At 36.3% G+C, this 27572-nt stretch overlaps 2 protein-coding genes across 6 annotated transcripts in view; one reads left to right on the top strand and one right to left on the bottom strand.

The window, feature by feature from the left end:
* ZGRF1 (zinc finger GRF-type containing 1) overlaps window positions 1-7690 on the bottom strand; it is a 70836-nt gene extending 63146 nt beyond the window's left edge. The window contains exons 1-3 of the mRNA XM_060299094.1: window positions 7543-7690; window positions 4079-4166; window positions 2864-2944 (exon numbers count right to left, since the gene is read on the bottom strand). Of these exons, the coding sequence (XP_060155077.1) occupies window positions 2864-2944; window positions 4079-4099 (102 nt within the window). The 5' untranslated portion in view covers window positions 4100-4166; window positions 7543-7690. The remainder of the gene's footprint in view (window positions 1-2863; window positions 2945-4078; window positions 4167-7542) is intronic.
* Window positions 7691-7916: 226 nt separating this feature from the next.
* LARP7 (La ribonucleoprotein 7, transcriptional regulator) lies at window positions 7917-27337 on the top strand. 5 transcript variants are annotated; one of them, XM_030864022.2, is made up of 13 exons: window positions 7917-8061; window positions 14113-14323; window positions 14865-14965; window positions 15038-15121; window positions 15255-15419; window positions 15498-15591; window positions 15671-16012; window positions 16089-16233; window positions 18124-18275; window positions 19063-19181; window positions 22545-22704; window positions 22952-23043; window positions 26972-27337. In XM_030864022.2, exons 2-13 carry the CDS (start codon window positions 14122-14124, stop codon window positions 27050-27052), a joined length of 1737 nt encoding a protein of 578 aa, XP_030719882.1. In that variant the 5' UTR covers window positions 7917-8061; window positions 14113-14121; the 3' UTR covers window positions 27053-27337. The 5 variants fall into 5 exon arrangements, with proteins under 5 accessions (XP_030719882.1, XP_030719876.1, XP_060155075.1 ...); XM_030864016.2 differs by having other exon boundaries at window positions 15668-16012; XM_060299092.1 differs by lacking the exon at window positions 15038-15121 and having other exon boundaries at window positions 15668-16012.
* The last annotated feature ends 235 nt before the right edge of the window (window positions 27338-27572 follow it).

The following is a 27572-nucleotide window of genomic DNA, read 5'->3' as shown; positions in this document are numbered from 1 at the left end:
TCTTTGGCCACGCCACACAGCTTGCGGGATCTTAATTCCCCAACCAGGGATTGAACCTGAGTGAAAGCGCAGAGTCCTAACCACTAGACCACCAGGGAATTCCTACTTTTCTGTTTTAATAAATCAAATGTTAATTTAAAAAATGATAAGTAGTCTTTCTACATTAAAAATGTTCTCTTAGTGATAATTTCAGAGTGATAGATATGTAGAATAAGGACAGAATATGGAGATCTTTAACTGCTGGCTTCATTCAGGAGGCCACAATCTTGTCAATGTGTCCTATATGTTATCAACTCATCTATAATAAAGTTCTTCTTTTAAATTAGTAATATTAAAAGAAACAATAGAATGGTTAGGGCATGGGCTCTGGAGCCAAAAAATCTAAATTAATAAACGACTCCTCCACTTTCTAGCTGTGAGATCTATGGGCTTCATCTCTCTGAGCCTTAGCTTCATCATCAATAAAATAAAGATAAAAATAGTACGTAACTAATACGGGACTTATAAAGACTAAGTAAGTTGATACATTTAAAGCATTATGCCTGGTACACAGTAAGCACTTGATAAGTTTTTTTTTAAAGAAATCAAAACAGGGTGATGGGCCAAATGGGTGAAGGGGGTCAAAAGATACAAATATCCACTACAAAATAAATAAGTCATGGGGATATAATATACAATATGGTGACTATAGTTAGTAACACTGTATTGTATATTTGAAAGTTGCTGAGAGTAAATCTTAAAAGCCCTCATCACAAGGAAAAGAAAAGAAAAAGAATTTTTCTAACTATGGATGGTGATGGATGGTAAGTAGACTTATTATGATCATTCTGCAATGTATATAAATATCAAAATCATTAAGTTGTACACCTGAAACTTAAATGTCAAAACTATACCTCAATAAAATAAATGACTACAGCAGATTGCTCTGTGGCTGGGCCTCATCCCATCCGTGGAGGGCCTATATAGAACAAAACAGCCAAGTAAGAGAAAACTCCTCCTGCCTGACTGTCTTTGAGCTGAGACATCAGTTTTTTCCTACCTTCTGACTCATACTGAAATACTGGCTCTTCCTGCGTCTCAAGCCTGTTGGCATAAACACTAAAACCACATTATTAGTTCTCCTGGGTCTCCAGCTTGCCAACTACAGATGGTGGGACTCGTCAGCCTCCATGATCACATAAGCCAATTCCTTACAATAAATCTCTGTCTTCTCCATAGAGGGAGTAACAAAGAGAGAGAGACAGAGATAATTTATATATCTTTATATATAAGAGCATGTAATCCTGAGTCCTGACTAAAAATTTTAAGTATGGGAAGAGAATGAGCCCACAGAAAATACTCAGAAGTGGGCAGTAAGCAACATCAGGAGAGCATGGTGTCACAGAAGTCAAATGAAGAAGTGTTGTGAAGAATGGAAGAGACAAGGGTGTTAAATAAGGTCACGAGAACTGATAAGAGGAGAACATGAAAATTTGACAGATGGAGATAATCAGGGTGGGAAACCCAAGGAAGGATCACCATATCTAGCAGGGTTGACGATTATCCTGGTAAATAATTTTCTCAAGACTCATAGGATCATATAATAAAATAACAGATTCAAAGAAAATCCAAAAATAGAAGAATCCTATACATAATTTCAGAAATTGGCAGCTTTTCTAAAATGGTATGTCAACTCTGTGTGTACCATTACACTGTGAGCATTATTATGTTAGAAATATATATATTTTTGTTTGTTTGTTTTTTGTTTTTTTCTTTTTTGCGGTACGCGGGCCTCTCACTGTTGTGGCCTCTCCCGTTGCGGAGCACAGGCTCCGGACGCGTAGGCTCAGCGGCCATGGTTCACGGGCCCAGCCACTCCGCGGGATGTGGGATCTTCCCGGACCGGGGCACGAACCCGTGTCCCCTGCATCGGCAGGCGGACTCTCAACCACTGCGCCACCAGGGAAGCCCTAGAAATATATTTTAATAGTAGTTTTTTCTGTATAGTTAAACTCTTATTACCTGCAAAGAAAAAGAGTGTGCCAGGACATCCCTGGTGGCACAGTGGTTAAGAATCTGCCCGCCAATGCAGGGGACATGGGTTCAAGCCCTGATCCAGGAAGATCCCACATGGCACAGAGCAACTAAGACTGTGTGCCACAACTACTGAGTCTGCACATTCTAGAGCCCGTGAGCCACAACTACTGAGCCCACGTACCACAACTACTGAAGCCCGTGCGCCTAGAGCCCATGCTCCACAACAAGAGAAGCCACTGCAGTAAGAAGCCCACACACTGCAGTGAAGAGTAGCCCCCCGCTCAATGCAATTAGAGAAAGCCCACACACAGCAACAAAGACCCAAAGCAGCCATAAATAAATAAATAAATTTAAAAAAACAAAAGAAAAAAGTGTGCTAAAATTCCTGAAAAGTTTCATAGAAAATCTAATTTTAAAAAAATCTGAAGAAATTAAATAGTTTTTTTTTTTTTTTTTGCGGTACGCAGGCCTCTCACTGTTGTGGCCTCTCCCGCTGCGGAGCACAGGCTCCGGACGCGCAGGCTCAGCGGACATGGCCCACGGGCCCAGCCGCTCCATGGCATGTAGGATCCTCCCGGACCGGGGCACGAACCCGCATCCCCTGCATCGGCAGGCAGACCCTCAACCACTGCGCCACCAGGGAAGCCCAATTAAATAGTATTAACTGAAATTTTATAATGCACAAATGAATCACTGTGGTATGGGAATCATTTGACAACTTCTGTTTTCATATCACATCAGCTTATGGACATATCTAAGATTTTATCATCTACAGAGTTTTCTTAATATTCAATCAAAAGGCAAGAACCCAACTCTTAGACTCCATAGTCAACTGCTATGCACTTACTTTGTTTCCTAAGTGAGTGATCTTCAGAATTCCATCTTGCCACACTTTTGACTTCTTCATCTTTTGATGAGTATATAGTACCTTATTTCCAAAAGTACAAAGGAAAGAAATGGTTTCTATTTACAAGTATTAAATGTATATATTTTTATACCCTTCCTACCTACAAAAAATATTGAAGACATCTTTTATCAAAATAAAAGCACAGATATCATAACAATGACAACAAACACCAACAACAAAAAATACCTGGTAGCAAAAGGCAAGGGAGGGGAGAAAGGAGAGGTAAAACCTAAGGAAGAAACTGAAAAGTTAACTGAGCAACAAAAACTATTTTGAGCTTCCTAGTCATTTGTGGGATGGAAAAAATTGTACAGTTCTCAAAGTCCAGGAGTACAGAGACTCCTGGAGGTGTCCCCCTCAAGACTTTTTCAGGGGTCTGTGAAGTCAGAACTATTTTCATGATGTTGTATGTATCTCAATCTCACTCCTTTGATCATGTACTTAGTAGAAGCTCCCAAGGTTATATATATGCAATATTGCAAGATTCAATTTCCGAATGAACGCAGAAGCAGATCTGAGAATCTAGCGGCTTCTATTAAGTCAAATATTAAAGGGATTTGCAAAAAATGCACAGCATTGCTACTCTTTACAATACGTTTCTGTTGTTATTGGACCATAAACTTTTCATTAAAAATGTAATCTATGTTAAATGTAATGGGCTTATTATTTTTAATGAATTAATAAACATTTTAAAAATTTCCATTATAATTTCTAATATGAAAGACAGCACTAGATATAAGGCCCATAATCAAAAATTCTTTGGGGTCCTCAATAATTTTTAAGAGTATAAAAGGGTCCTGAGACCAAACAGGTTAAGAACCACTAATCTAGAAGAGTCATGCCAGTCCTTCAAGAGAAAGAAATTATTTCCTGGTCCCAAACTTCCAAAGAATTTATTCCAAAGGACTTTGTATAACCAATGTGTAGGGTTGCCAGACACAATATAGGGCAATATTTGGGACATACATACTTAATACTAAAAAATTATTCACTGTTTATCTGAAATTCAATTTCAACTGAGTGCCCTTCTTTTAGGTTTGGGTTTTTGGTTTTTTTTTAATTTATTTTAGGTTTTTTTGCTAAATCTGGCAAGACATTTGTGAAACATGGAAAGAAGGAAGAAAAAAGGAAATAGTGAAAACTGGTAAGACTTACAATAAATTCTTGGCTTTCCATTGTTTCTTCTGAAATTATATAGTCAGGTCCAGAAAATAATCAGTGGTCATTCAACAATTTATATCACCTAAAATGAAAAATGACAAAGAATATTCAACCCTGATGAACAGAGTATCAAATACAATTTTTCCCCCACAAACTCTTGACCAGAGAGAGGCATCTAAGCGTCCTGAGACTATGTAACTATCAAGGCAAACACAGGTATAGGGAATTCCCTGACGCTCCACTGGTTAGGACTCCACGCTTTCACTGACAAGGGCCCGGGTTCAATCCCTGGTCAGGGAACTAAGATCCCACAAGCCATGCAGCATGGCCAAGGAAAAAAAAAAAAAAAAACCCACAGGTGTAATCAAATTATCTGCCACTGAGGACACGATAGAATAGTGACACTACACTGTGGAAAAAGAATTTGCCAAGTAAAGACAAAACCAAGTAAAATATATAAAATAATTAGTAGGCTGCAAACATTTTTCCAGCTGCCATAGTATGTATCAGAAAATATGATTCTTCCCTTCCCCCCAACCTTGATTCTTTACAGAAAAAGTTTCAATTTTTAAAACTTTCTGAGTTGCTACGATCACCACAAGATGGCCCTCTTGCATTTCAAATTTTTCATTTTACATTTTAAAGTCAATATAACACAGTATTTAAGACCAAATATACATTATAATACCTCTCCAAGGAAAAACCTTTCCAATATCATTGCAGTGAGTACTGTAGTTATCCTACGCTATTGGATAAAATTATTACTGCGGACAAATTTGGAAATCTAAAATCAGAGGGTGAATTGAAGAAGTAGAGATGCCAAAGAAAATTATCATTATTATTTTTTTTTTTGCGGTACGCGGGCCTCTCACTGTTGTGGCCTCTCCCGTTGCGGAGCACAGGCTCCGGACGCGCAGGCTCAGCGGCCATGGCTCATGGGCCCAGCCGCTCCGCGTTATGTGGGATCTTCCCGGACCGCGGCACGAACCTGTGTCCCCTGCATCGGCAGGCGGACTCTCAACCACTGCCCCACCAGGGAAACCCCAGGAAAGTTATTTTTAACCACTGCCTTAGGTCCCTGGGCCAACAGCATTAGCATCACATGGGAACCAGTTAGAAATTCAAATTCTTGGGTCTTGACCTATTAAATTATAAAGTCTGGGGTTGGGGCTGGATGGCCTGTAATTTAACAAGCCCTGCAGGTGATAGTGATACACGCTCAAATTTGAAACCCAGACGGATTCAATAAAGCTATAATTTGCAATTCTGGATTAAATTCATCCTATATACATATAATATATACAAAAACAGGCCACCTACATATTATTTATAAATCACATATATTTGTACTTACTGCGTGCCAGACATTGTGCCAGGCCGAGATACTAAATTGAACAAAATACTATTCCTAGTCTCAAGGAATTTTCAGTATAGCAGGGTAATAAACGGTAATTACAATAAAATGTAGCAGGAATAAGCACAGGAGGGGCACCCAACTCGGTCTAGGGCATGAAACAAGGTTCCCTGAAAGACATATCTAAGCTGTAAACTGAAATAATCATTAACCAAGGAAAAATGCCAGGGAAGGTATTTCCAAATAGGAATCAACATGTCCAAAAGCCTGTGGAAGACACAGCAAGGCATAATCAAGGAACTCTAGTACAATCAAGTGTAAGACAGTGAGTTGTGAGAGATAACACTGAAAAAGTGAGCAATAACAGGATTCAAGGGGCCTTCTGTTTTATGCTAAGTTGCCTGGACTTTCTATAAAGACAGTAGGAGGCCAAGGCAGGATTTTAAGAATAAGATTACATAACGTGACTTGGGTTTTACAAAGATTGCTCTGGCTGCCAAATGGAGAAAGGGTGTGGCAAGGGGTACGCAAATGAGATGTGAATACTTGCCCCACAACACAGTGCACAGGACAGGACCCAGACCTACAGAGGCACTGCGTTTCAGAAACATAACTCCCATATCCGATATCCCTCCCCTGCAGCCCACGGGATTGCTAGATGTCCAATGAATGCCAAGAAGATAACAGAGAGGTCCAGAGAAATACATCATTCACTGCTGCTTTTATAGCAACTTGCTTCTAGCCACTGAATGGGTTAGACATCCTATATATGTAGGTAAGACTACATGGTGTCAAAACAATGCCTGGCATGTGGCAGTTGTTAACATTAAGCCCCTTTAATAACAGCTATTATTTACTCAGTGCAATTATATGCTAGACACTGTTTAAATGTTCACACCTTATGGTATAGATACTATTTTTCATATTCATTTTACAAAAAAGGAAACTGAAGTGCATAATAGGTATGTAATCTGCCTAAGATCATGAATTAAATAAATGGCAGATTCAGAATTCAAAATTAAGTAGTCTAAATTCTGGTGCTCATATTCACAAAAACTACATTATGTGACTATTTGTTGAACACCTACTGCATCAGGCAGGAATGGGACTAGATACTTTACATATAATATTTATCATCTCATAATCCTGAAAAGTAATTATTACCATCACAATTTACATATTAGAAATCCAGTGTTTACTAATTTAGGATTGCTTATATGCTATTTACAAATTGCAAAATAAAATTACCCGTTGTTTTCCTAAATTAGAAATATTACTTGTTTAAAATTTAAAAGGAACTGAGGAGGTCCAAACTCATATATGTGGTAAGTTAGTTTATAGGACTAGACATCGAAAAAAAAAAGACTAACTGGCTCTTAAAATATTTAGAAGAAGCCCTAATTCCCACATTCAAAGGTGAGTCAACACCTCTTTCTTACCATTAAACAGGAAAAACGTTTTTAGCGAAAAGCATCATATATTTCAGTGAGGTGCAAAGATAAAAAGCTTTCTGAAAGTATTCATCTATCCATATCTCTAAAACAATTCAAGTGTTGACCCACCTCTAGTGGGTGAAAGCTTAATGTGCAAATGAGTTTTTGGCATGGAGACCCTAGATGTTCTGTGATACTTAAGTACAGAAATATATACATATCTTCACACATACATTATTGTGCTGCGTTATAGATTTATGTATAAAATTCTGTGTTATCACTAAAATGAGATGTTTTCTGTTAAGTACGACGAGATGTTTTTGGTCCTTTTGTTTTGGAACAAGCAGGATCTTTCGAATCCCTAAATGATTCACAGATTTAAGAGTCACGAACCCGATAGCTTATTAAGAAAGCATCCAGTCCAGATAACCAAAAGAAGCTCCCATTTCATTTGCCAAAGTTTAATTACCATGATCCTGTGTAACCAAATGACAGTGGAGAATTGACCCTTTGTCAGTCCCAAAAACAAAGAGCAAAACCATCTCTGGTTCTCACACGTATGTGGAAACTGCAAAGCAAGGGCTGGGAAAGGCGGTGAAGAGGAGATACCAGTTCTTACAAGTTGTCAGAGAACCCTGTGATCCAATCCTGGTTCCACAGGGCTTCCTTACCGGTCCGCTTCTGGCGGAGCAAATTCCTTCGTCCAGTCGCGCCAAAATCAGTGACACCACCTCTCGCTCAAAACTCCAGCCTAATCCTCCTTACTCCCCGGAAACCCCGTGAAACAGCTCACTTCACCCATCTATTGCACAAAACCCATTTTCGAACGTCTCCCGCGAAAACCCGTGACGTCATCCGCTCGCGACCACACCAGATCAAGCTCCAATATTTAGCCCGCCCACCACCGCCCCGGCGAGAACCGCCGTTTTCAAACCGCCAATCAAATTCTTCATCGTCTGCGAGCCTCCGCAGCGGCCGCCTTCTCCGATGCCCCGCCCCGCACGCTGAGGCAGCCCACGCCTGTGACGTAAACGACAGACGCACAGTCGCTGGGCCTGTCTTTTCCGAGGCGTACGGAAGAACGGTGTCGCTCCTCCTATGACGCGAAAACAACTACGACTTTAAGGATCGGGAGACGCGAAGGACTGAAGGACGCAGTCTCTGGCCCTGTATTTTGGGAATTGGACGGAGTAAGTTCTAAGTGGACTATAGGGTCGCCCAGGTTAGGTGAGGTCTGAATTTCTCTCAGTCCTTTTTTATGCAGCCCATTCTATCATCTGTCCTCACCCCGCCCCCTCCCATCAACCATCAGTTTGCTCGTCGTAGTGCTCTGTGCGCACGCGCAAAAGTCCTCCGGCAGCCCTTGTAGTTCCCAATTTTCAGTGATTGGGGGCGCGTGTTGTCCGGTGTTGGAAGGTTCGGGGCCGTCCAGCGTTTGGCGGCGTCCGTGCGGAAGCACGGGTACCGAGAGAGGCAGTAGTCAAAAGTGAAATTGCTTTACTTCACAGGTTCGAGTTTTGCTGGCTAAAAGATACCGAATGTGAGGACTTGTATTTTAAAATTAAGTCATTTTCTTTCTCAGAACTTTAGTCCTTGTCATTCAGAGAGCTGAAAATCCAGTTATGGAAGGAACAAATAATAAGCGTTAAATAGTGTACCGAGTACGTTAATAGACTTACTTAAGAGAAAACAGATGAGGAGGCAGTTGATTACGGGAGACGTGGTAGTGGAAGGCTAGAAAGAGTAAGATACCATTTAACCTGGGCCTTGAAAATTGTATAGAAGTTTATGAGGCAAGGAAGACGAGAAGACTCATTTAAAGCGAAGGCCCAAGAGACAAGAAAGTTTTTGGGTACTGCTGAATAGTCAGCTGTGACTAGAACAATGGTTCTTAACCTTTTGGGCACACCATTTCCTTTTAAAACATGATTTTAAAGCTGTGGATGAGCCTCCCAGGAAAATGCATGTACATGTGAAAACATTTTGCTACAACTTTTTCTAAGAAAAATTGTGGAAGTCGTTGAAATGGCCCATTATATATATATATATATTCACACACACATATATGTGGTGTCTTGTCTAGCTCACTGTTCAAGGTTATCTCTGCCTTTCATCGTCATTGAGCTATTTTACAATTGTGTAAGTTGTAGAAAACAATAATGGAAATCAGTCTTGCAATTATTGCCTTGATTAGTATTGCAATCTATTTTAACAAATTCATTTCAACATTCCTGATTGCTTGTACTTGTGCATGTCTAATTTTTGAGTTCTCCTTTGAAAAGGAGTTTTTGAGTAATTCCTTTTAACCAGGAGTTAAAAACTCCTGGTTTTTAACACTTGGCTAGTTCCCTGGTTAATTGCTTAAATAAAATCTTTGACATGTGATCATTTTATATATGTAGAAGAGTCATGATTTCACCTTTTCTTTAAAATTTATCTTTTGAAAATTTCATGGGATTCACAAGAATTCTTGAAATCCCTTGCAAATTCCATGGGCTTCAGATTAAGGATTTCTGAGTCAGAACATAGAGCACATGGTAACAGGTTGCAAGAAGGTCTACTAAGAGGTAGGCAGTGTGGGAGTCAAGCATACCTGAGTTTACTTACCCAGCTAGCTTTAGGCAAGTCACTTAATCTTTGAGCCTTTGTAAAAAGAAGTTAAAAGAACCTAGAGGGATTATGAGGATTTAGAACAACGTATGTAAAGTAACTGACATTGTTACACGGTAACTTTTATTTGTTTAAAGCCCATGAAACCAGTTCATTCATTTAACAATTTTTTAAAACCACAGATTATGTTACTAGAAGGTGCTGAGGAGTTTCTAATGTTGGAAGTTTTAATGTCAGAGTCAGAAAATTAGATCTGTGTTTTAGACAAGTTACACAGCTTCTGTGAAGGATGGATGACTTCTAGAACAATTTATAAACTAGTTCCATACTGTTGTGACAGTAGTTGTGGAAAACAGTGGATGGAGATAAGAGCCATTCCAAAGGTTGAATTGATAGTACTTAATAACAGATTGGTAAATGATAAAATGATAATAAATAATAATGCTTACATATTATTGAGTGTGTGCTATATAGCAGCAATGGGAAATGGTTTATTTATTTTGATTAATTCTTACAACTCTATTATGCAGGTATAATTTTTATTCACATTTTATAGACCATAGAAAGATGAGGTAACTTGCTCAAAATCCATACAGCTAGTAAATAGCTTGCTTGGTTAACTAAGTGGAATATGTCATCCTTAAATAAAATGAGGATGGTGAGAAGAACAGTCATGGGTAAGAAAGATAATAAGTTTGATTTGGAATATATGGAATGACAACACACATATTTGTTATCATAGGACATTGAGAAAGTAAACTATGAAGATCAAAATTGTAACAAAAATACTGCCATGTAACTTCCTGATCTTCTGCAACCATTGTGTAGGGAAGCTAACTTGTACCATAGCTTGTTATTTCCTGTTTAATTCATGTCTTCCCCTAAAGTGAAGGTATATTTGATTATCTATAGAATATATTTTTAAGATTAAAATTTGCAGATGAGTGTTATTCACACTAGGCAAGATTTTCTGAACTTAATTCTCCAAGCCACAAAAAATTCTTTAGGAGAAGGAAAGAAGGAGAGTATCTGGGCTGAGATATGAGAATGATGGGAAAAGTCTGATTTCTGGGAGAATTGTGACTTTCTGTGTTTATGCAGTTCTGTCCGCTATTTCCTTAGATGGTGGCTTTGACGATGCAAAGAAGTGGAGAGCTGGTAGTCTGCCCTCTATAATTTGTAGTTTTTTCAGAAGGAAAGTTAGCGTGGACCCTGCTGTAGTGACAGTCATACCCTACATTTGACCCCCTAACAAAATAACTTGAAATGCTTAACACTTTACAGTTTATTAGATCTTTTTAGATATATTATTTAGCTATTCAACAAATGCTGAGGTTGTGATCAAACTGAAGTCTCTACCTTCATAGTGTTTTATTCTAGTGAGGCAGACAGGCAATAGAATTATAATTCCAGTTAGGGATAAGAGGATACAAGTGTAGAAAGTGGTGACTAAGGGGGCGGGTAGGGTTAAGGTTGGCTGGGAGGGGATATTTTAGATTGGGTGAAAGAGAAAGCCTCTTTGAGAAAGTGACATTTGCAGAGACCTGAATGAACAAGGAAGTAATCCCTGCAGGTGTGGCAGGGAAGCTAGAGAACAACAGGAGCCTTGAGATGGGAATGGCCTTAGCTTGTTTAAAAAGGAACAAAAAGATGGTATGTTGTGGTTGGAATGAGCACCCTGGAAGAAGTTGCAAGTGATGAAGTTAGAGCGAGATCCCCAGGCCAGATGGAATAGGGCCTGTAGGCCACAGTAAGGATTTTGGATTCTATTCGGAGTGTGATAAGAAACGTGTGGAGGATTTTGTTCAAGAGATTGACATTTTATGTACATATTTAAATGATTATTCCAGCTGCTATCTGGAAAATTGATGATAATGGAAGAAGAGTAGAAGCAAGCAAATGTTAGGATGTGTTTGCAGAAGTTCAGGCAAGACACCGTGATAGCTTGGAACAGGTGGTTGTGATGGAAGAAATGAGAAAGATTCATATTCAGTATGTATTTCGAAAAGGTAGAGCTAACAGAAATGCTAATGAATTGGCTATGGGGTGTGAGGAAAGAAGAATTAAGAATTTCAGTGTTTTTGCCCTCTCAGCAATTTTGTCACTGGTGTTTTCTGAGGTGGGGAAAACTAGGCAAAAAATAGGTTTGTTAAAATTAGAGAGTTCAATTTCTGCCAATTTAAGCTTGAGATACGCAAGAAATAAACAAGTGAAGAGGTCAAATGGACAGTTCCATGTTGGAATGGGGAGCTAATGGGAAAAGTCAGGGAAAAGATAGATTTGTGAAACATCAGCATAGAGCCAAGGAGCTTCAAGCCAGACACCCTCTGAAAGGAGGTCTGTGTAGATAAGAAGGGGGCTCAGGACTGAATGCAATCCTAGGCAGCATGTAAAGGTAGAGCGGAGTGGGAGGGTCCGGAAAAGGAAATTGAGAAGAATGCTCCTGGAAGCTAAAGGAAGAAAACGTTTTCAGTGAGGGAGTTACCGACTGCGGATGCTGCTGAGAGGTCCGGTAGACAGCGGAGATAATTGTTTTCAGTTTCATTAGAAAGGTGGAAAGGAAAGCCTGACAGGATGGGTTGGAGTGGGAGTGCGAGGTGAGGACTGTGGTTATGCAGCACTGAATGACACCTGATTGTCTTTCTAATGATTAATTCTGACATATTCCTCCTTTTTTTTTTTTTTTTTGCGTTACGAGGGCCTCTCACTGTTGTGGCCTCTCCCGTTGCGGAGCACAGGCTCCGGACGCTCAGGCTCAGCGGCCCTGGCTCACAGGCCCAGCCGCTCCACAGCATGTGGGATCCTCCCGGAACAGGGCACGAACCTGTGTCCCCTGCATCGGCAGGCGGACTCTCAACCACTGCGCCACCAGGGAAGCCCCATATTCCTCCATTTTATGAGTTATGCTAGCATCATCTAAATTAATACTTCATTACTTGTATATTTAAAAACTTGGTGCTTAGCCAATCAGCGGAAGCCTATTTTAAAAATACCAGAATACTCTTCTATTGACTTTGGTCAATAGAAGCAAAGTCAAAAAGCCTATTTTAAAAATACCAGAATACTCTTCTATTGACTTTGGCATATTTAGTTGGAGATTGAAGTGAAATGCATTAATGGCTTTGTACCCTCTTACCGGATGTCACTTTGAAACACTATTTCTGGTACTGTCTGCAACATCACTGCTGCAGTGACAGATTCTAGCTGACAGTCAGACTCAGGAGACACAAATAGGCTTTAATCTAATACTGTGTTTACTGAGCTTTAAAGGATACAAGGCAGAAGATACAGTGGAGACAGAATCTTCATCTCATCTGGAGTCCTAGCCCCAGCATTTACTCAAATCCACTGCTTCCCCTGCCCCCAGCCCTGCCATCTACAGTAGACGAGTATGGCTTCCACAGATAAAGGCAAACGGTGTTTTGGGTCACCTTGATATGTAAAAGCTTTAGCCCTTTTGCCCACCAATCTACTGTGTCATTCTGGTCACAGCCTTAAGGACTGCATACCAGCTAATAGCAGCGCCCAACCCAGTGCGACAGAGGAGACAGATGACTCTCCCCATTTGTCTTAATGCTCCTGTTTCCAAAAAACCATGTTATGGGAGACCGAGATTATTCTTAGGCAAGGCTGCATCACCCCAGGCCTCATGTTAAGCCTTTGCTCATCTACTCATTTTTGTGTGCATACCTTTAGTGATTCAACTAAGATGACACAATTCATTCAACAAATTTTTGAATGAGTACTGTGTACCAGGGACTGGGGATTCACCAGTAAGCAAAAGAGACAAAAATCTGATTTCATCAATCTTACATTCTAGGAAGGATAAAGAATAAACAAATGTATAGTAATAGGGTTATGGGAGATCTCACTGAGGTGACATTTGAACAAGACTTAAGCAAGTGAGGAAGCAAGCCATGTTATCTAGGGGATAATTTTAGAAAGAATAGCAAGATTCAAAAATCCCTCAGTTCAGTTTGCCAGCTGAGTTGTAGCTACAGCTAGAAAAGCAGCATGGCTGGAGCGGAGGGAGCAAAGAAGCATGCACAGTGACTTGAGGAATGAGGGGGTTGAAAGTTGCTGACCAAGAAATAAACACTGGGACAGGAAGGTCACCTGAAAAAGAGATGGTGGATTCTGTGACTTATCAGTTGAATTCTGCTTCTAGTAAACAAATTAACATTTTTAAAAATCAAGAATCAATTTTTATTTCATTAGAAGTTGTATTTTAAAATGCAAGTAACTTTTTTGAGGTTTTTCAAAATGTTTCAGTTCCTAATGATATACTTTGACATATAAATGTAGACATAAATTATACTAGGATAATCTGGTTCTGCAGTTTAAGACATAAAATCCTGAAGCTGTGCTCCATAACATAGGAGGTAAATTATTTTTAAAGTAAAAACAAGGCCAAATGAGAAGTGAATGAGAAAGAACTAAAAAAAAAAAAAAAACCACTCAAGAAGACCAATGAAAGTTTCCTCAGCTGATGGTGAAAAATGAAGTGTTCCCCTGAAGTTTGTTCTCTGGCAGTCAAATTTGAGTCCATTTCCCTTCAGTCAAAGGCTAAACTAAACATTTTTTCCGTATTACTAATTACTTGTACTGAGTTGATATTTACCTTTTCCCAGTTGACAGGAATGGAAACTGGAAGTGGAAATCAAGAAAAAGCACTGGAAGAGGAAAGCACTGAAAAGAAAAAAGAAGTAGAAAAAAAGAAAAGGTCTCGGGTAAAACAGGTGCTTGCAGATATTGCAAAGCAGGTGGACTTCTGGTTTGGAGATGCAAATCTTCACAAGGATAGATTTCTTCGAGAGCAGATAGAAAAATCTAGAGATGGATGTAAGTTTGCTTCAGTGTATAATTGAACTAGTTTTAAGAGGTGTATCTACTTCTAAGATAGTGTATGTAATTCTATAATGTAGTGTATATATAGCATCAACTGCACTACGCTTGTGTAATGTGTATAATTTTACGAGAACTATTGTAGGCCACTTTTTATATAGCCTTTATATTTTTACAGTTAAAGACTCACTAGGCCTCTAGCAACTTCAAAGCAGATGAACATTTACCACGCATGTTTATTTGAGAATGCATAGAGGTATGTGCAGGATTCAGACAGAAAGGCATTTTACCTAGTCTACATTTCAAAACACCTTTGACTAGTTTTGAAGGGAAGTTGTATCAATTTTCTGTTATGAATGTATAACTGTGACCAGTAAGGCTGTGTCTAACTTAAGGGGCAGATTTAATTCATCCCAAGTACCATTTTATCCTGCTGGTTTATATTTTTAATGTTTTCTTTTTCTTTTTCTTTTTAATGTTTATATTTTTAATGTTTTCTTTTTAATTATATTTATTCACTTTAACTTGTTTTCATTAGATGTTGATATATCACTTCTCGTGTCATTCAACAAAATGAAAAAATTGACCACTGATGGAAAGTTAATAGCCAGAGCACTGAAAAATTCAGCTGTTGTAGAGGTAAGAATTGTTACAACTTATTATGTCACATTATATTGTATTAGTGTATTAACCTTATTTACTGTTTTAAAGCTGGATTTAGAAGGCACCAGAATCAGGAGAAAAAAGCCTCTAGGTGAAAGACCAAAGGATGAGGATGAGCGGACTGTGTATGTGGTGAGCCATTTTTCTGGAAAAGCTCAGAAGTGTTGTCCCCCAAAAAACAACAGAAACATTTTAATATTCAGTTAAGTAAAACTTTATTTTAAGATTTAACATTTTATTTAATATTGCTTCTAATTTATCATAGGAATTACTTCCCAAAAATGTTAATCACAGCTGGATTGAAAGAGTATTTGGGAAATGTGGCAATGTTGTTTATATAAGTATACCACATTATAAGTCTACTGGAGATCCAAAGGGATTTGCCTTTGTGGAATTTGAGACAAAAGAACAAGCAGCAAAAGCTATTGAGGTAGGTCCAGAACCTAAAACAAAGGAAAAGAAAATAACCAACTGTTTTAAATAGTAACAAAATTTTATTTCATTTCAGTTTCTTAATAACCCACCAGAGGAAGCACCAAGAAAACCTGGTGTATTTCCCAAGACAGTGAAAAACAAGCCCATTCCTGCCCTTAGAGTAGCTGGTGAGTTATTAAATATTTTTAAAGTAGATGTAGTTGAAGTAAAATAATAAATAATAAAAAGATAAAATTGTTACAGAAGAAAAGAAAAAGAAAAAGAAGAAGAAAGGCCGAATGAAGAAAGAAGACAGTATCCAGACCAAAGAGTCAAATATGGACCCAAGCAAGGAAAGCGTCTGTAAAAAAAGATCGAGGACCACATCTGAGGGCTCTGAAGTAGAGGTTACTGAAGCCCAAAAGCCACCCACAAAGAAGAAGAAAAAACGAGAAAGAACTGAAGTATCCAGCTTACCTTTAGGCAAAACAGGGAAGAGAAAGAGAAGTAGCTCTGAAGATGCAGATTACCTAACTCCCAAATCAAAACTTAAAAAAGTGGCTCAGAAAGACATTAAAAAAGCTTCAGAAGTTTGTAAAGAAAACAAAGGTATTTCTAACTTTAAGCTTACGATTAGATAAATAAGGTTTTTTTTCTTAACTCACGACTTTATTTTTTAATTTAGAATTAGAAGTCTCTACTGAAGAGGAAAAAGACACTGGAGATATAAAAGATGGATCCCTCTTGAAAGCAAAAAGAAAGCATAAGAAAAAACATAAAGAGAGGCATAAAATGGGAGAAGAGGTTATACCATTACGAGTACTATCAAAGTAAGTCAGCGGTACAAATTATATTGTTGGCATTTGACACACTCCATCACCATTGCTAAAGTGCAATTCCAATTTGTATTGAACAGAGTTGCATATTAGCAACAGTAATGGCCTGAAGCCATGATCTGCAGACAAGTTGCTTTAACACGATTGGGGTTTAAAAAGGAACCACCACACTAAAACATGGAAGCACTTATTTTTTATCAAGTCACAGCAAGTGCCTCCATGTTAAAGTAGAGGGTGTTCCTTAATAGATTTAGAAGCACAGCTTTAATGTATCATAGACCGGCCACTCAGTTAAGTACTCCTGAAGTTTTCTTGAAGTTAAAATGAAAAAGGAAGACTTACCATCACTAAAACATGGAAGCACTTACTTTTTTAGTTTCAAAGCAAGTACATCCACGTTTAAGTGGTGGGAAGCCCAGTCTTGGGAAGAAAAATAAAAATCATGAATGTCCTTTGACCTGTAAAGGAAATTTAGAAAATAATCTGGGATCAGAACAAACGCGTCAGTTTGGACCTGTCCGACAAAGATATATGAAGTTAAATTAAGTAAAATTTCATTGTAAGGATTATATATTTTTATCCTTTATTCAAAATTTAACAAGCAATGCTGTATTTTCATTATTTTATTTTCATAGCTTCACTAGTAGCCAGTTTCAACAGTTTAATCCTATAAAAATAGATCTGAATCCTTGAAAGTGTCGGTTTGGGGACACCTCCACTGAAACATGGAAGCACTTACTTTTGTTTTACACAGCAGGTACCCCCATGTTAAAGCAAAGGGGATCCCCTTGGCTTCTGTAAATTAGAAAGGTTGCCATCTCGAATCCGGAGGCATAATTTGGATTCACTTCTACTAAAACATGGAAGCACTTACTATTTTAAAAGTCACAGAAAGTACTTCCATGTTAAAGTTAAAGGGAGTCCATCTACTCAAGGGGTGAGAGATAAGTAGAAGAAAGCAAATGGCATACCTTTTAGAAGAGAGTTTTTCTTAACCTTCCTGGATTACTTTCCAAAGAATCCAGTTTTCCTCTTGGAGGGTTAAAAGGCAAGGACTTTGGGTACTTCTATTTATACTATTCTTAACTCCTGAATTCCTTTTGCCTTTTTATCTCAGAGAATCATTACAAGAGCCCTTTGTTATTCTAATGTATCAGCTCTCAGGGAATGTATGGTCCTGGGTGGGTCTGGATACTTTTTTTTTTTTTGAAGTATACAGATGTCAACGTTAACAGCTAAAACCATTACCACAGATATTCTCCTCTTTAAAAAAAAAAAAAAAAAAATCCCCTATCTGCTTGTTTGATGGCATAGATTAGGGTAACAATGAGTACTCCTGCAGACCCAGGCGAGGCATTGTGTTTCTATCTGGAGGAGCTCTAGCTGTTTGAAGAAACATCTTACACGTTAAATGTATGTAAATAAATAAATTGCTTCCATGGGGTGTTTTTTTCTTCTTAGAAATTCCTTTTGACTCAAGTAAATACTAAGGAATGTTGTCTCTCAAATTGGAAGCAGTTAAACGAATCTTTAAATTTTAATTTCTCATTTTTTCCCCAAAGTTGACTGACTTTTCTAGTAAATGTTACTAGTTAATTAATTCAATACTTTTAGTTTCATCAATTCAGATATTTGAAACATACTCAAGAATTGAATCATCAAATATAAAACATTTAATCTGAATGTTGGGGCAAAGGGAACTCCCCTTTGTTTGTTTGCCAGATGGACTTAGAACTCAGGAAATAATTTGAGTGTAAGTGTTTAAAGAAAGAAAGGTTGGGAGGAGGAGTGATTGTAAGTCACTGAATGTCTGTATTAGATACTTACTTTTTATTTAATGATCTATTGTCACTATTTTAAAACTACAGTGTTTTTTCATTATAGGACCCAATGGCTGGATTTGAAAAAAGAGTATTTAGCACTGCAAAAAGCTAGCATGGCTTCTTTAAAAAAAACAATATCCCAAATAAAATTAGAGTCAGAAATGGAAACAAACCATGGAGTACCTACTAAGTCCGAAATGAAAAATGAAAAAAGTAAGCATCACTGTGATAGTTTTTGTATCATTATATTGTACTTACACTAAATGTACTTTCTGAGTTATTATATGATAAACTTTAGTTTTAAAAACTTGATTATACAATGCTTGTTATTAGAAAAATTACTGATTTGTCAAGTTGTCCTGACGTGATTTATTCTTAACATAAGAATATTTGAAGGGTTCATTTTAAACAATCTTTTTTAATCATATAAGTTTTCTCTACAGTTTTCATTATTAATCAAATTTAGTAATGAGTGCCTAGTTTGAGTTGAGCAGGTTTATAGAAACAAAGATGATAATTTCTCACCTGACATGTTACTCCTTGGTATTAACCACAAGCAGGAACAAATTAAAACAAGATTTTTGTGAAATCTTCAATATTAGGATATATTTTAAATTCCTGTAAGTTGAAAATATAAATTTCACATTTGAATTGTAATTTATATACAATATTCTTATATATTATCCTATGCCTGTTTATTTCTTCACTTAGTAAAGCACTTTGTTACTTGGTTCATTGTAAAGGAGCTTTTTTTTTTATTAAGGTTTTACAGGTGCTCTTCTAATGGTAAAAGTTTGCATTTACAATAATAAAGGTTTTTGTATTTTACTTCATGCTGATCTGCAATAAATAGTATAACTTACAACATGATGACTTTATGAGTAAATTTAATTATTTAAATCAGGCTGAGAAATCATTATTGTTATTCTAAAGTGGGCCTCCTAAGGGTTAAATTATTAAGTGTAAGAGATTTATTTCTGGTCTTCTTCTTTTCAAACAGCAGACAGTGAAGAGGGTGGTCCCCAGGAGAAGGTTAATGCAGCAGGACCACAGTTTGTGAGTGGTGTGATTGTGAAGATCATTAGCGCTGAGCCTTTACCTGGCAGGAAACAAGTCAGGGTAATGCTTTTGTATCCCCAGGATAGTTGTTTCTCTTTCCTCTAAAAAACTCCCCCATGTGAAGGTGTTTTGAATGTGGAAAATGAAGCAAATCAAATTAGAATTTGTTCTCTTGTGATAAACTGATTACTGGTTTTGATTCCATAATAACCCTTAAGTTTGACTTGAAGCAAATTCTAAAGACTGAAATTCCTCACTAGATCAAATTTACAGTGAATATAGTTTAATCCATTTATAGGAAAAAAGCAATTTGTACTTATTTTTATTGGTGCCCTTAATGGTGGTTGTATAGTTGGATAAGGAAACCATACTATAGTTATTATAACTAATAGGGTAGATAAAGTAAAATGTTTTCCAGTATTCATTTTTTAGGGGACTTCCTCTGTTTTCAGAAAAACCTAGAGAAACTAGATTTTAGGAAAGTTTTTTAGGAAAACTTTTTTAAATATTTAATCAACATTAGAGTTGGTTTGAAATAATTTTTAAAATAAAATTGTAATTATCTGCCGTTGTCTGGTTTGGAGCAAACTAGAGAATTTGTAATTTGTTTTCATTAGAGCTCTTAGCTTTCAATAGATTCCTAAAAGATTTTGTGACTTAAAACAAGTCAGAACGATTTCGGAATAAAAGGGATAATATGCATATTTTTCACTTACCATGGGCTTAGTTTATTTTTGTCTGTTAATGAATCCTCTTGGGAATAGAAATTTTTTTTTCCTGAAAGGCACGGGTTTTTTTGGAGAAAAGAGCCTTTAAATTTTTTATTTTTAAAAATTTTTGGTATTTTTAATCCATGCTGATTATTTTAAAAATTTGAAACAATTACAGAAAAGTGTGAACTATTTTCCAAAGCTCCAAAACTTTTACATGCATATGCAAATAAATCTTTATTTCTACACAATTTACACTTTAAATTGCTATTCATATGGTACTAGTCTTCTTTTTTCACTTTATAAAGTTATCTTTTACAGCATTTTGTACCAGCACAGCAATATTCCTTTCTTAATCACATATTCCTTTGAGTGGGAGTACCATATTTTATTTACTTTTAAACCTTGTCACCCATTTAGGTAAGACGCTTTCTTTTTAAACTATATAACATGTTCTGTAACGTAGCAAATATATTTAAAATTCTTATACTGACATCAGCACCATGTAGTATATTGTTTTGCTTTTGCATAGACTCTTAGCAGTCACATTTTTTGACTCGCATAACCATTAAGGTTGCTCATTGTAACCATCTGTAAGCACTCTTCATCTGAAACCCTATCCCCTAAAATCCTGTAGCTGTCACTAACACAAAATTTAGATTCTCATTACAGTATTAAACCTGGTCAATCCCAAATTGGTATTACCAGCTTGCATTTCAAGTTTGGTCACAGTATAGACTTTCAAATAAGAAGGATAAAAAATTGAGGATGTAAACGCTGCTGTGGTTAGTCAGATTGAAAAAGATTTAACAGAAAAATTTCACAAAGTTTGTTATTTGGAATGACTGACATAGGTTTAATTATATTTATCAAATAGCTTTTATTATCTAAATGGTAATTATGTCAATTATAGATTCTTCATTTATGATCACCAAAATCGTAAAATAACTGCATTAACCAAGTTAGTAATTACTTACATTTTGCTGGAACAAAAACTGAGCTACGATTGTTACTGCTGTCTGTGACTTGCCCATGTGATTACCAGGTTAATTTGTCATTCTAAGAAGGGTTTTAAATCCGGAGATTAGCCTGACATTATAATGGATATTTAGTAAATATCTTTTGAATTGTAGTAATCTAATCTGTCTGATAAATCAATTATAAAACTCTAACTACTACCAATGAACACATTAAAATTTCATCACTTCATACCATAGTTTCTTGCTTTGTGTCTAAATTTAATACTGAATAGATAGAGAAATGGGAAGAATTAGCAGGTATATTTCTCTCCAGTTCTCTTAATTTTTTTTCATTGAATTAGCATACATTTATTAAGAGCCTATTTTGTGATAGGCAGTGTTTTAAGTGTTGGTATGAATTAAGATATAGTCCCTGGCTTGTACATAAGCACAGGTTTTTACTACTTTATAAACTTTTCTTATGAAAAAATATTTCCAGGTATTGCTCAGTTCTTTTTGTAATTCATACTTTAAAAATCCAATGTCTAAAAGTAATCTAGGGAATTCTCTGGCAGTTCACTAGTTAGGACTCCGCGCTCTCACTGCTGAGGGCCCGGGTTCAATCCCTAGTCGGGGAACTAAGATCCCACAAGCTGCATGGTGGGGCCAAAGAAAATAATAAATGTTTTAAAATAAATAAATAAAAGTAATCTAAATTAGTTGTGCCTTGAAATTTTGGGTTAAAACTAAAGGAGGTGAGGTGGGTAAGGCTTTTTTCCCCCAGTTGGGAACCTTCAGTTATTTCTTTAGCTTTATGAATGGAAGTTGATGAATTAAGAATTAGTGTAACATTCCTGCATAATTGCATTGCGTACACTCTAGAACCTGCTGTGAAAAAAAAAAAAGACTAGGAATGCAGGAATCTTGTTAATTTGCCCTCACAGCAGGCCCTATAGGTAAAACTTTTCCTTGCTGTGTGACTCAACTTGTTTAGAAGAGGTTGCTTAGGTGTTTTTATCAGAGAATAAAAGCTCTTGAGCTATCTGTATTCCCATAGACTACTTGGGAACTACTTTGTATGTTCCTTGAAATGTTTTTCACAAGTGGTTATAAAAAGGTTACATATATTTTAAGTCATAAGTGTTTTGGTACAGGTAAGTGCAAACCCACCTTCCTTCATCCCTTTTCGATTTTGTTTGTTTTTAATTTTACTCTTTAACTACACCCAGACTTGGAAACCTTCTTCTGAATTTGGAGTTGTATTTGTACATTCCGCTCTACAAATCTCTTTTCCTTATGCAATATTCCCATGCCAGTTAAGATTTTAAGGATGCTGTTGAAGGAAGGAAAGTTATTATTAGAGTTGATGTTAAATTGGTTCTCAGCTTTGTCCAAGTCACTTTTTAAGAGCATTCGTTTTGGGGGCTTTTTTTCTTTCTCGTTTTCTGTTTTTTTGTGGTTTTTTTTTTGGTTTTTGGCCGCACTGTGTGGCTTATGGGATCTTAGCTCTCCGACCAGGGATTGAACCTGGGCCCTCAGCAGAGAGAGCACAGAGTCCTAACCACCGGACCTCCAGGAAATTCCCCATTTGTATATATTTAGAAGAAATGTTTGATATAGGATAGTTTCTCCTCATTTTAAATGACATATGGCTCAATTTTATAATAGATTCTAGTACAGCCATTGGAATAATTTTAAAATTATATTGAAACATTTTTATTATTTACTTTAAGCCTTTCTAAACTCTAACGCAGGATACCTTGGCAGTAATCTCAGAAGTTGTTTATGTTGATTTGCTGGAAGGAGATACAGAATGCCATGCTAGATTTAAAACTCCTGACGATGCTCAAGCGGTAATAAATGCATATACGGAAATTAAAAAGAAACACTGCTGGAAACTAGAGATTCTTTCTGGTAAAACTTTATAGAACATTCTTTTTCAACAATTCTTATTGTGGGGTGATTGTTCTATAATTTCTGAGTTTGGCTAATGAAACTACGTTGTTGGGTTTTTTTGGTACTATAATATGCATAAAGTAGCATTAATAAAATGAGACTATTCCGGTTCGGTTGTTGACAATATAAAGCCTTGAATATGTTTCTTCATCTGTATCCTTATGATCAGCATTTTCGTGGGGTTTTTTGTTCTGTTTTTTTTAAGGTGACCATGAACAGAGGTATTGGCAGAAGATTTTGGTAGATAGGCAGGCCAAACTTAATCAGCCTCGTGAAAAGAAAAGAGGCACTGAGAAGGTAATCAATGCATTTTTTTTTTATTTCTCTAGATTTTGAAATATACGAAATTAGAATTATTTTCCACACAAGGGTATATAAGTTTATCTTTTTTAAAAAAGAAAATAGTGATGTAATTTAAATTTCTGGCTGCTTTCATTTATGGCTTTGTGGTGAATGATTATTTAAAGATTGTCTTAATGGTAAAAAACACAATGTATTTAGATTGTACTTTTTAAAAATATGAGCCTCCACAGATAAGATTGAGAGACTATGCATAACATTCCCTGTAGCAACGGTAAGCTTTATTCCTTTTTCTCTAGGCTAGCTGACAAGTGAAAGAAACAAACTTAAATAAGTACATTAAATAATTTAAAACAAGCCTCTCTTTCAATAATTTTATTTTAAATGACACTAAATTTATCAGATATTTATTGTTGCTAGTAAGCTGTCTAGTTTATTCTTTTAAAACATTATTATACATGTAAAGGTTAGAACATCTTAAAGTGCTTAGAATAAAATAGGGCACATAATAACTGTGCCCTATTATGTGCACATAATAATAGTAATATTACTAGTATAAATTTTTTAATGTATATTGTAAAAATCGGTAAAATACGGAACGATGTACGTACATCCTTTTATGATTGATTAGCACTTGAAAGGTCATACTTCCTATGTTCTAGGTTTGTTGCTTTAGGGTCCTATTTATAAAATTCTTCGTTGTTTATTTTTTAATTGGAAAATTAAGTTTTTTCATCAGCGTTAGATAGCCTAGGATTCATTGGAATTTAAGATGATTTAGGAGGAGGTTTTCTACTGGTCTTTGTTAATTCTGTGAATGTGGACTAAATTTGCTGAGATGGGGAGGCCTCCCTTCTTAAGGACTCTTTCAGGTCCATAAGGTGTTAATTTCAAAGCCTGCTTGAGAGTATTTAAATGTTAATAAAATCATTAATCCAGAACTGACAACTGAAATGAAATCATTTTGTTAAATAATGCTTATCCTTCTAATTGGTGTGAAATTTCATTTAAATTGTATATATTTTTAAAACTAGAAATCAGAAAGTTTATTTTTCAGAAAGATTCCATCTCCACAAATTAAATTTGAGACAAGGAAATAAACACTGACTTAGGGAATTTTATAAATTGGGTTGGAAAGCAGTGAGTAGTTCTATCATTGGGAGAGTTCTCATTTACCTCTTACACCATCAGGTTTATCATACACATGATTTGTGTGATAAACCTCTGAAAGTATAGACTCCTAGCTAAAGCTATGGATATAACTAGTTTGCTCATTTCATGAAATGAAAAAAAGGTACCACACAGAGAAGCTTCTCAGAGGAGAGGGGGTTAGACCGTAATTTAGTTTACTTCTTTCTTAATTCATTTAATTAATATTTTTGGTGCCAGTTTGTGTTAGCCACTGTTCTAGGAACTGAGTATATAGCTGTGAGTAACAAAGTCCCCTTCTTTGTTGAGGCTTAGAGGTAATATATTAATAAGTCAGATGATGACATGTGCTGTACAGAAAACTCAAAAGTATAATGGGATACATGAGATGAGATTGTCTGGGAAGTTCTATCTGCAAAGGTGACAGTAGAGGAGACCTTAGGGAAGTGAGCAAGCAAGTCAGGAAAATTTAGATGCACACGGCTTCCCTGGTGGCGCAGTGGTTGAGAGTCCGCCTGCCGATGCAGGGGACACGGGTTCGTGCCCTGGTCCGGGAAGATCCCACATGCCGCAGAGCAGCTAGGCCCATGAGCCATGGCCGCTGAGCCTGCGCGTCCGGAGCCTGTGCTCCGCAACGGGAGAGGCCACAACAGTGAGAGGCCCATGTACGGCAAAAAAAAAAAAAAAAAAATGTAGATGCACAGCTTTCCAGTCGGAGGCAACAGAAAGTACAGAGGCCTTGGGACTTCCTTGGTGGTCCAGTGGTAAAGAATCTGCCTTCCAATGCAGGGTACAAGGGTTTGATCCCTGGTCGGAGAACTAAGATCGCACATGCCATGGGGCAACTAAGCCGGTGTGCCACAACTACTGAGCCCGCCGCCTCAACTAGAGGGCCCGAGTACCACAGACTACAGAGCCCATGCGCTGTGGAGCCTGCATGCCACAACTAGAGAGAAAAAAACCCGCAAGCCACAACTAGAGAGAAGCCCGCGTGCCGCAACTAAGAACTGACACAGCCAAAAATATAAATAAATAAAAATATTTTTAAAAAAAAGAAGAAAGTGCAGAGGTCTTGAAAGGAGATTGTGAGACTAGCTGGAGTACTGGAAGCAAGCATGTTAGTAATGGAAATTAAGTATTTTAGAAAAAATTAGCAGCCAAAAGTATAGCATAAATACCTCACTGACATGCCAGCCTACCGTTTCCACAGTAACATTATACTTGGTCCATAATTGAGTGGAAAAAAAGCACTAAAAAAAATCCTGGTTCTTATTTTCACATTGTGGAGGAGAAGGCTACTGGGGAAACTTTCCTGAGCTCTCGTCAGTTTACACAGAATTAAAAGACAAAAGAATTGGTAGAAATATTTTATTTTCTATGTATGATATTTTTACCCATAAAAATCAAGTACAGATAAGTTAAATTAAGACCTCTGACAAAAGATCAGTAAGATGAAGGAAAGATCTGCCAAAAGGGGTCTGATTCATTCTACCCAGACCAAATCTTTGTAGTGTACCCTATCGCTTTGAGCACGTTGGTAAAATTAGATAACAGGTACTGGAGACACAGTAAGGCTTTTGTCATTTCTCTTTAGTTTTTAAAACATATTTGAATTTTTTAATGTTTTTTTTTGAATTTTTTAATGTTTTTATCAAAATGTTCTTTCCTTTACAAAGTACTGATAGGTTAGATATTAAGCAGGTATAGGTGGAATTCATAAAATCTGTGAAGAGCATATCGGTGTGACAGTTTTAAACACTTACATTTTGACTCACTTCACTGATTAAAAGGCTTTTAGTTTAATCTGAAAGTGATTTCCTGCCAGTGGCCACTTATCACCAGTTTAAATAAACTATTTTAATGAATACTCATTAGAATCTGTGTTTTCAAGAGAATAAAATTTTCATTTCCTCCAAAGCTAAGTAAGATACCTTAAGTTTTTTTATCAAGAAAACTTCTGGAATGTAAAGATATTTTAAATGTTCTTCTGCATTCCACATAATTTCATTTGCCTTCTTTAAAATTTTCAAGTATTTATGTAAGAGTGTAATTAATAAGTACTCTTAATAGCAGTTTCTTATTTGGAATATTTTTTAAATTTGTAAGCAAACCTTTGTGTAGCACTCAGCCCAAAATATGCTGTCTCATTCAAATAATATATGAATTTTCAAGCACAATATAATTATTAAAGACCACACATCATTTAAGAAGTGTCTTGATAATTAATACTCAAGCCCAAAGGACTATAAAACAACAAATGTTGGTCCTTAAGCCTCCTAAAATGTCAAAAAAATTACGAGCATGGAATGTTTTTTTTTTTTGTAATTTTATATTGTAGCATAATTGATTAACAATGTTGTGTTACTTTCAGGTGTAGAGCAAAGTGATTCAGTTATACATATACATGTATCTATTCTTTTTTCAAATTCTTTTCCCATTTCGTTTATTACAGAATATTGAGGAGTGTTCCCTGTGCTGTATAGTAGGTCCTTGTTGGTGGAATGGTTATTTTTAATTGAAAATTTTTTTAGTAATCTGGAACTAAAATGAGAGGATCTTAGGTAATTCAAAGGTTTAGTATCTATTTAATAAGCCATAATCTAGACACTTCTCTCTGTAACTGATTTGATGTAAGCTTAATTATCTCATTTGTTTTCTTCTTCCCCTTTTTAAAAAGTTTTATTCAAGCTAATAGTTATGAGATTTTTCTAGTCATAATTATCTTTCTCTTTTTACGTATCCAGTACATTCTAATTTCTGATTTCTTTCTCTGTAGTTAATCACCAAAGCCGAAAAGATCAGACTCGAAAAGACTCAACAAGCAAGTAAACACATTAGATTTTCTGAATATGATTGAAAAAAACATTTTGGTTCACCTCTTAAGATTTCACTGGATGCTAGAGCTATTCTTAGGGAATTTTTTTTTTTTTTTTTTACGGTAGTAATGTGTAATGAATGTTTTTCTAAAACCTACATTTAATTAAAAGAAATAGTTTTGTTCCTTAATTTGTAAACAAGATGTTTGTCCAGAGACAATTACACTGTATACCACAGTTTTTTCATTAAACATTGTATTTGTTGAAATTATCTGATATAAATTAACCTCAAAGTGATTTAGAAAATAAATGTGTTTTGAACATTATATTTTTTTCCAAACATTATCATTAATTTTGCTGTTTTGTATTACAAAAACAATAACATTTTTGCAAAAATAATAGTACTACATAAATAGTTTAGGAAACAATGTTTAACAGAGAACTCTCACTGTAGTTATTATTTTGTAGCTTGCTTTTTCCATTTGAAACATCTTAAATACTTTTTCATGTTGATTTATGCAGAGACGTATATGTTGATATTTCATTCTGCTTATTGCACTT

This window comes from Globicephala melas, chromosome 5, assembly GCF_963455315.2.
Source record: "Globicephala melas chromosome 5, mGloMel1.2, whole genome shotgun sequence".
NCBI lineage: Eukaryota > Metazoa > Chordata > Mammalia > Artiodactyla > Delphinidae > Globicephala > Globicephala melas.
Note: the sequence above shows the minus strand (reverse complement) of the source record. Positions and strands in the feature narration are given on the sequence as shown.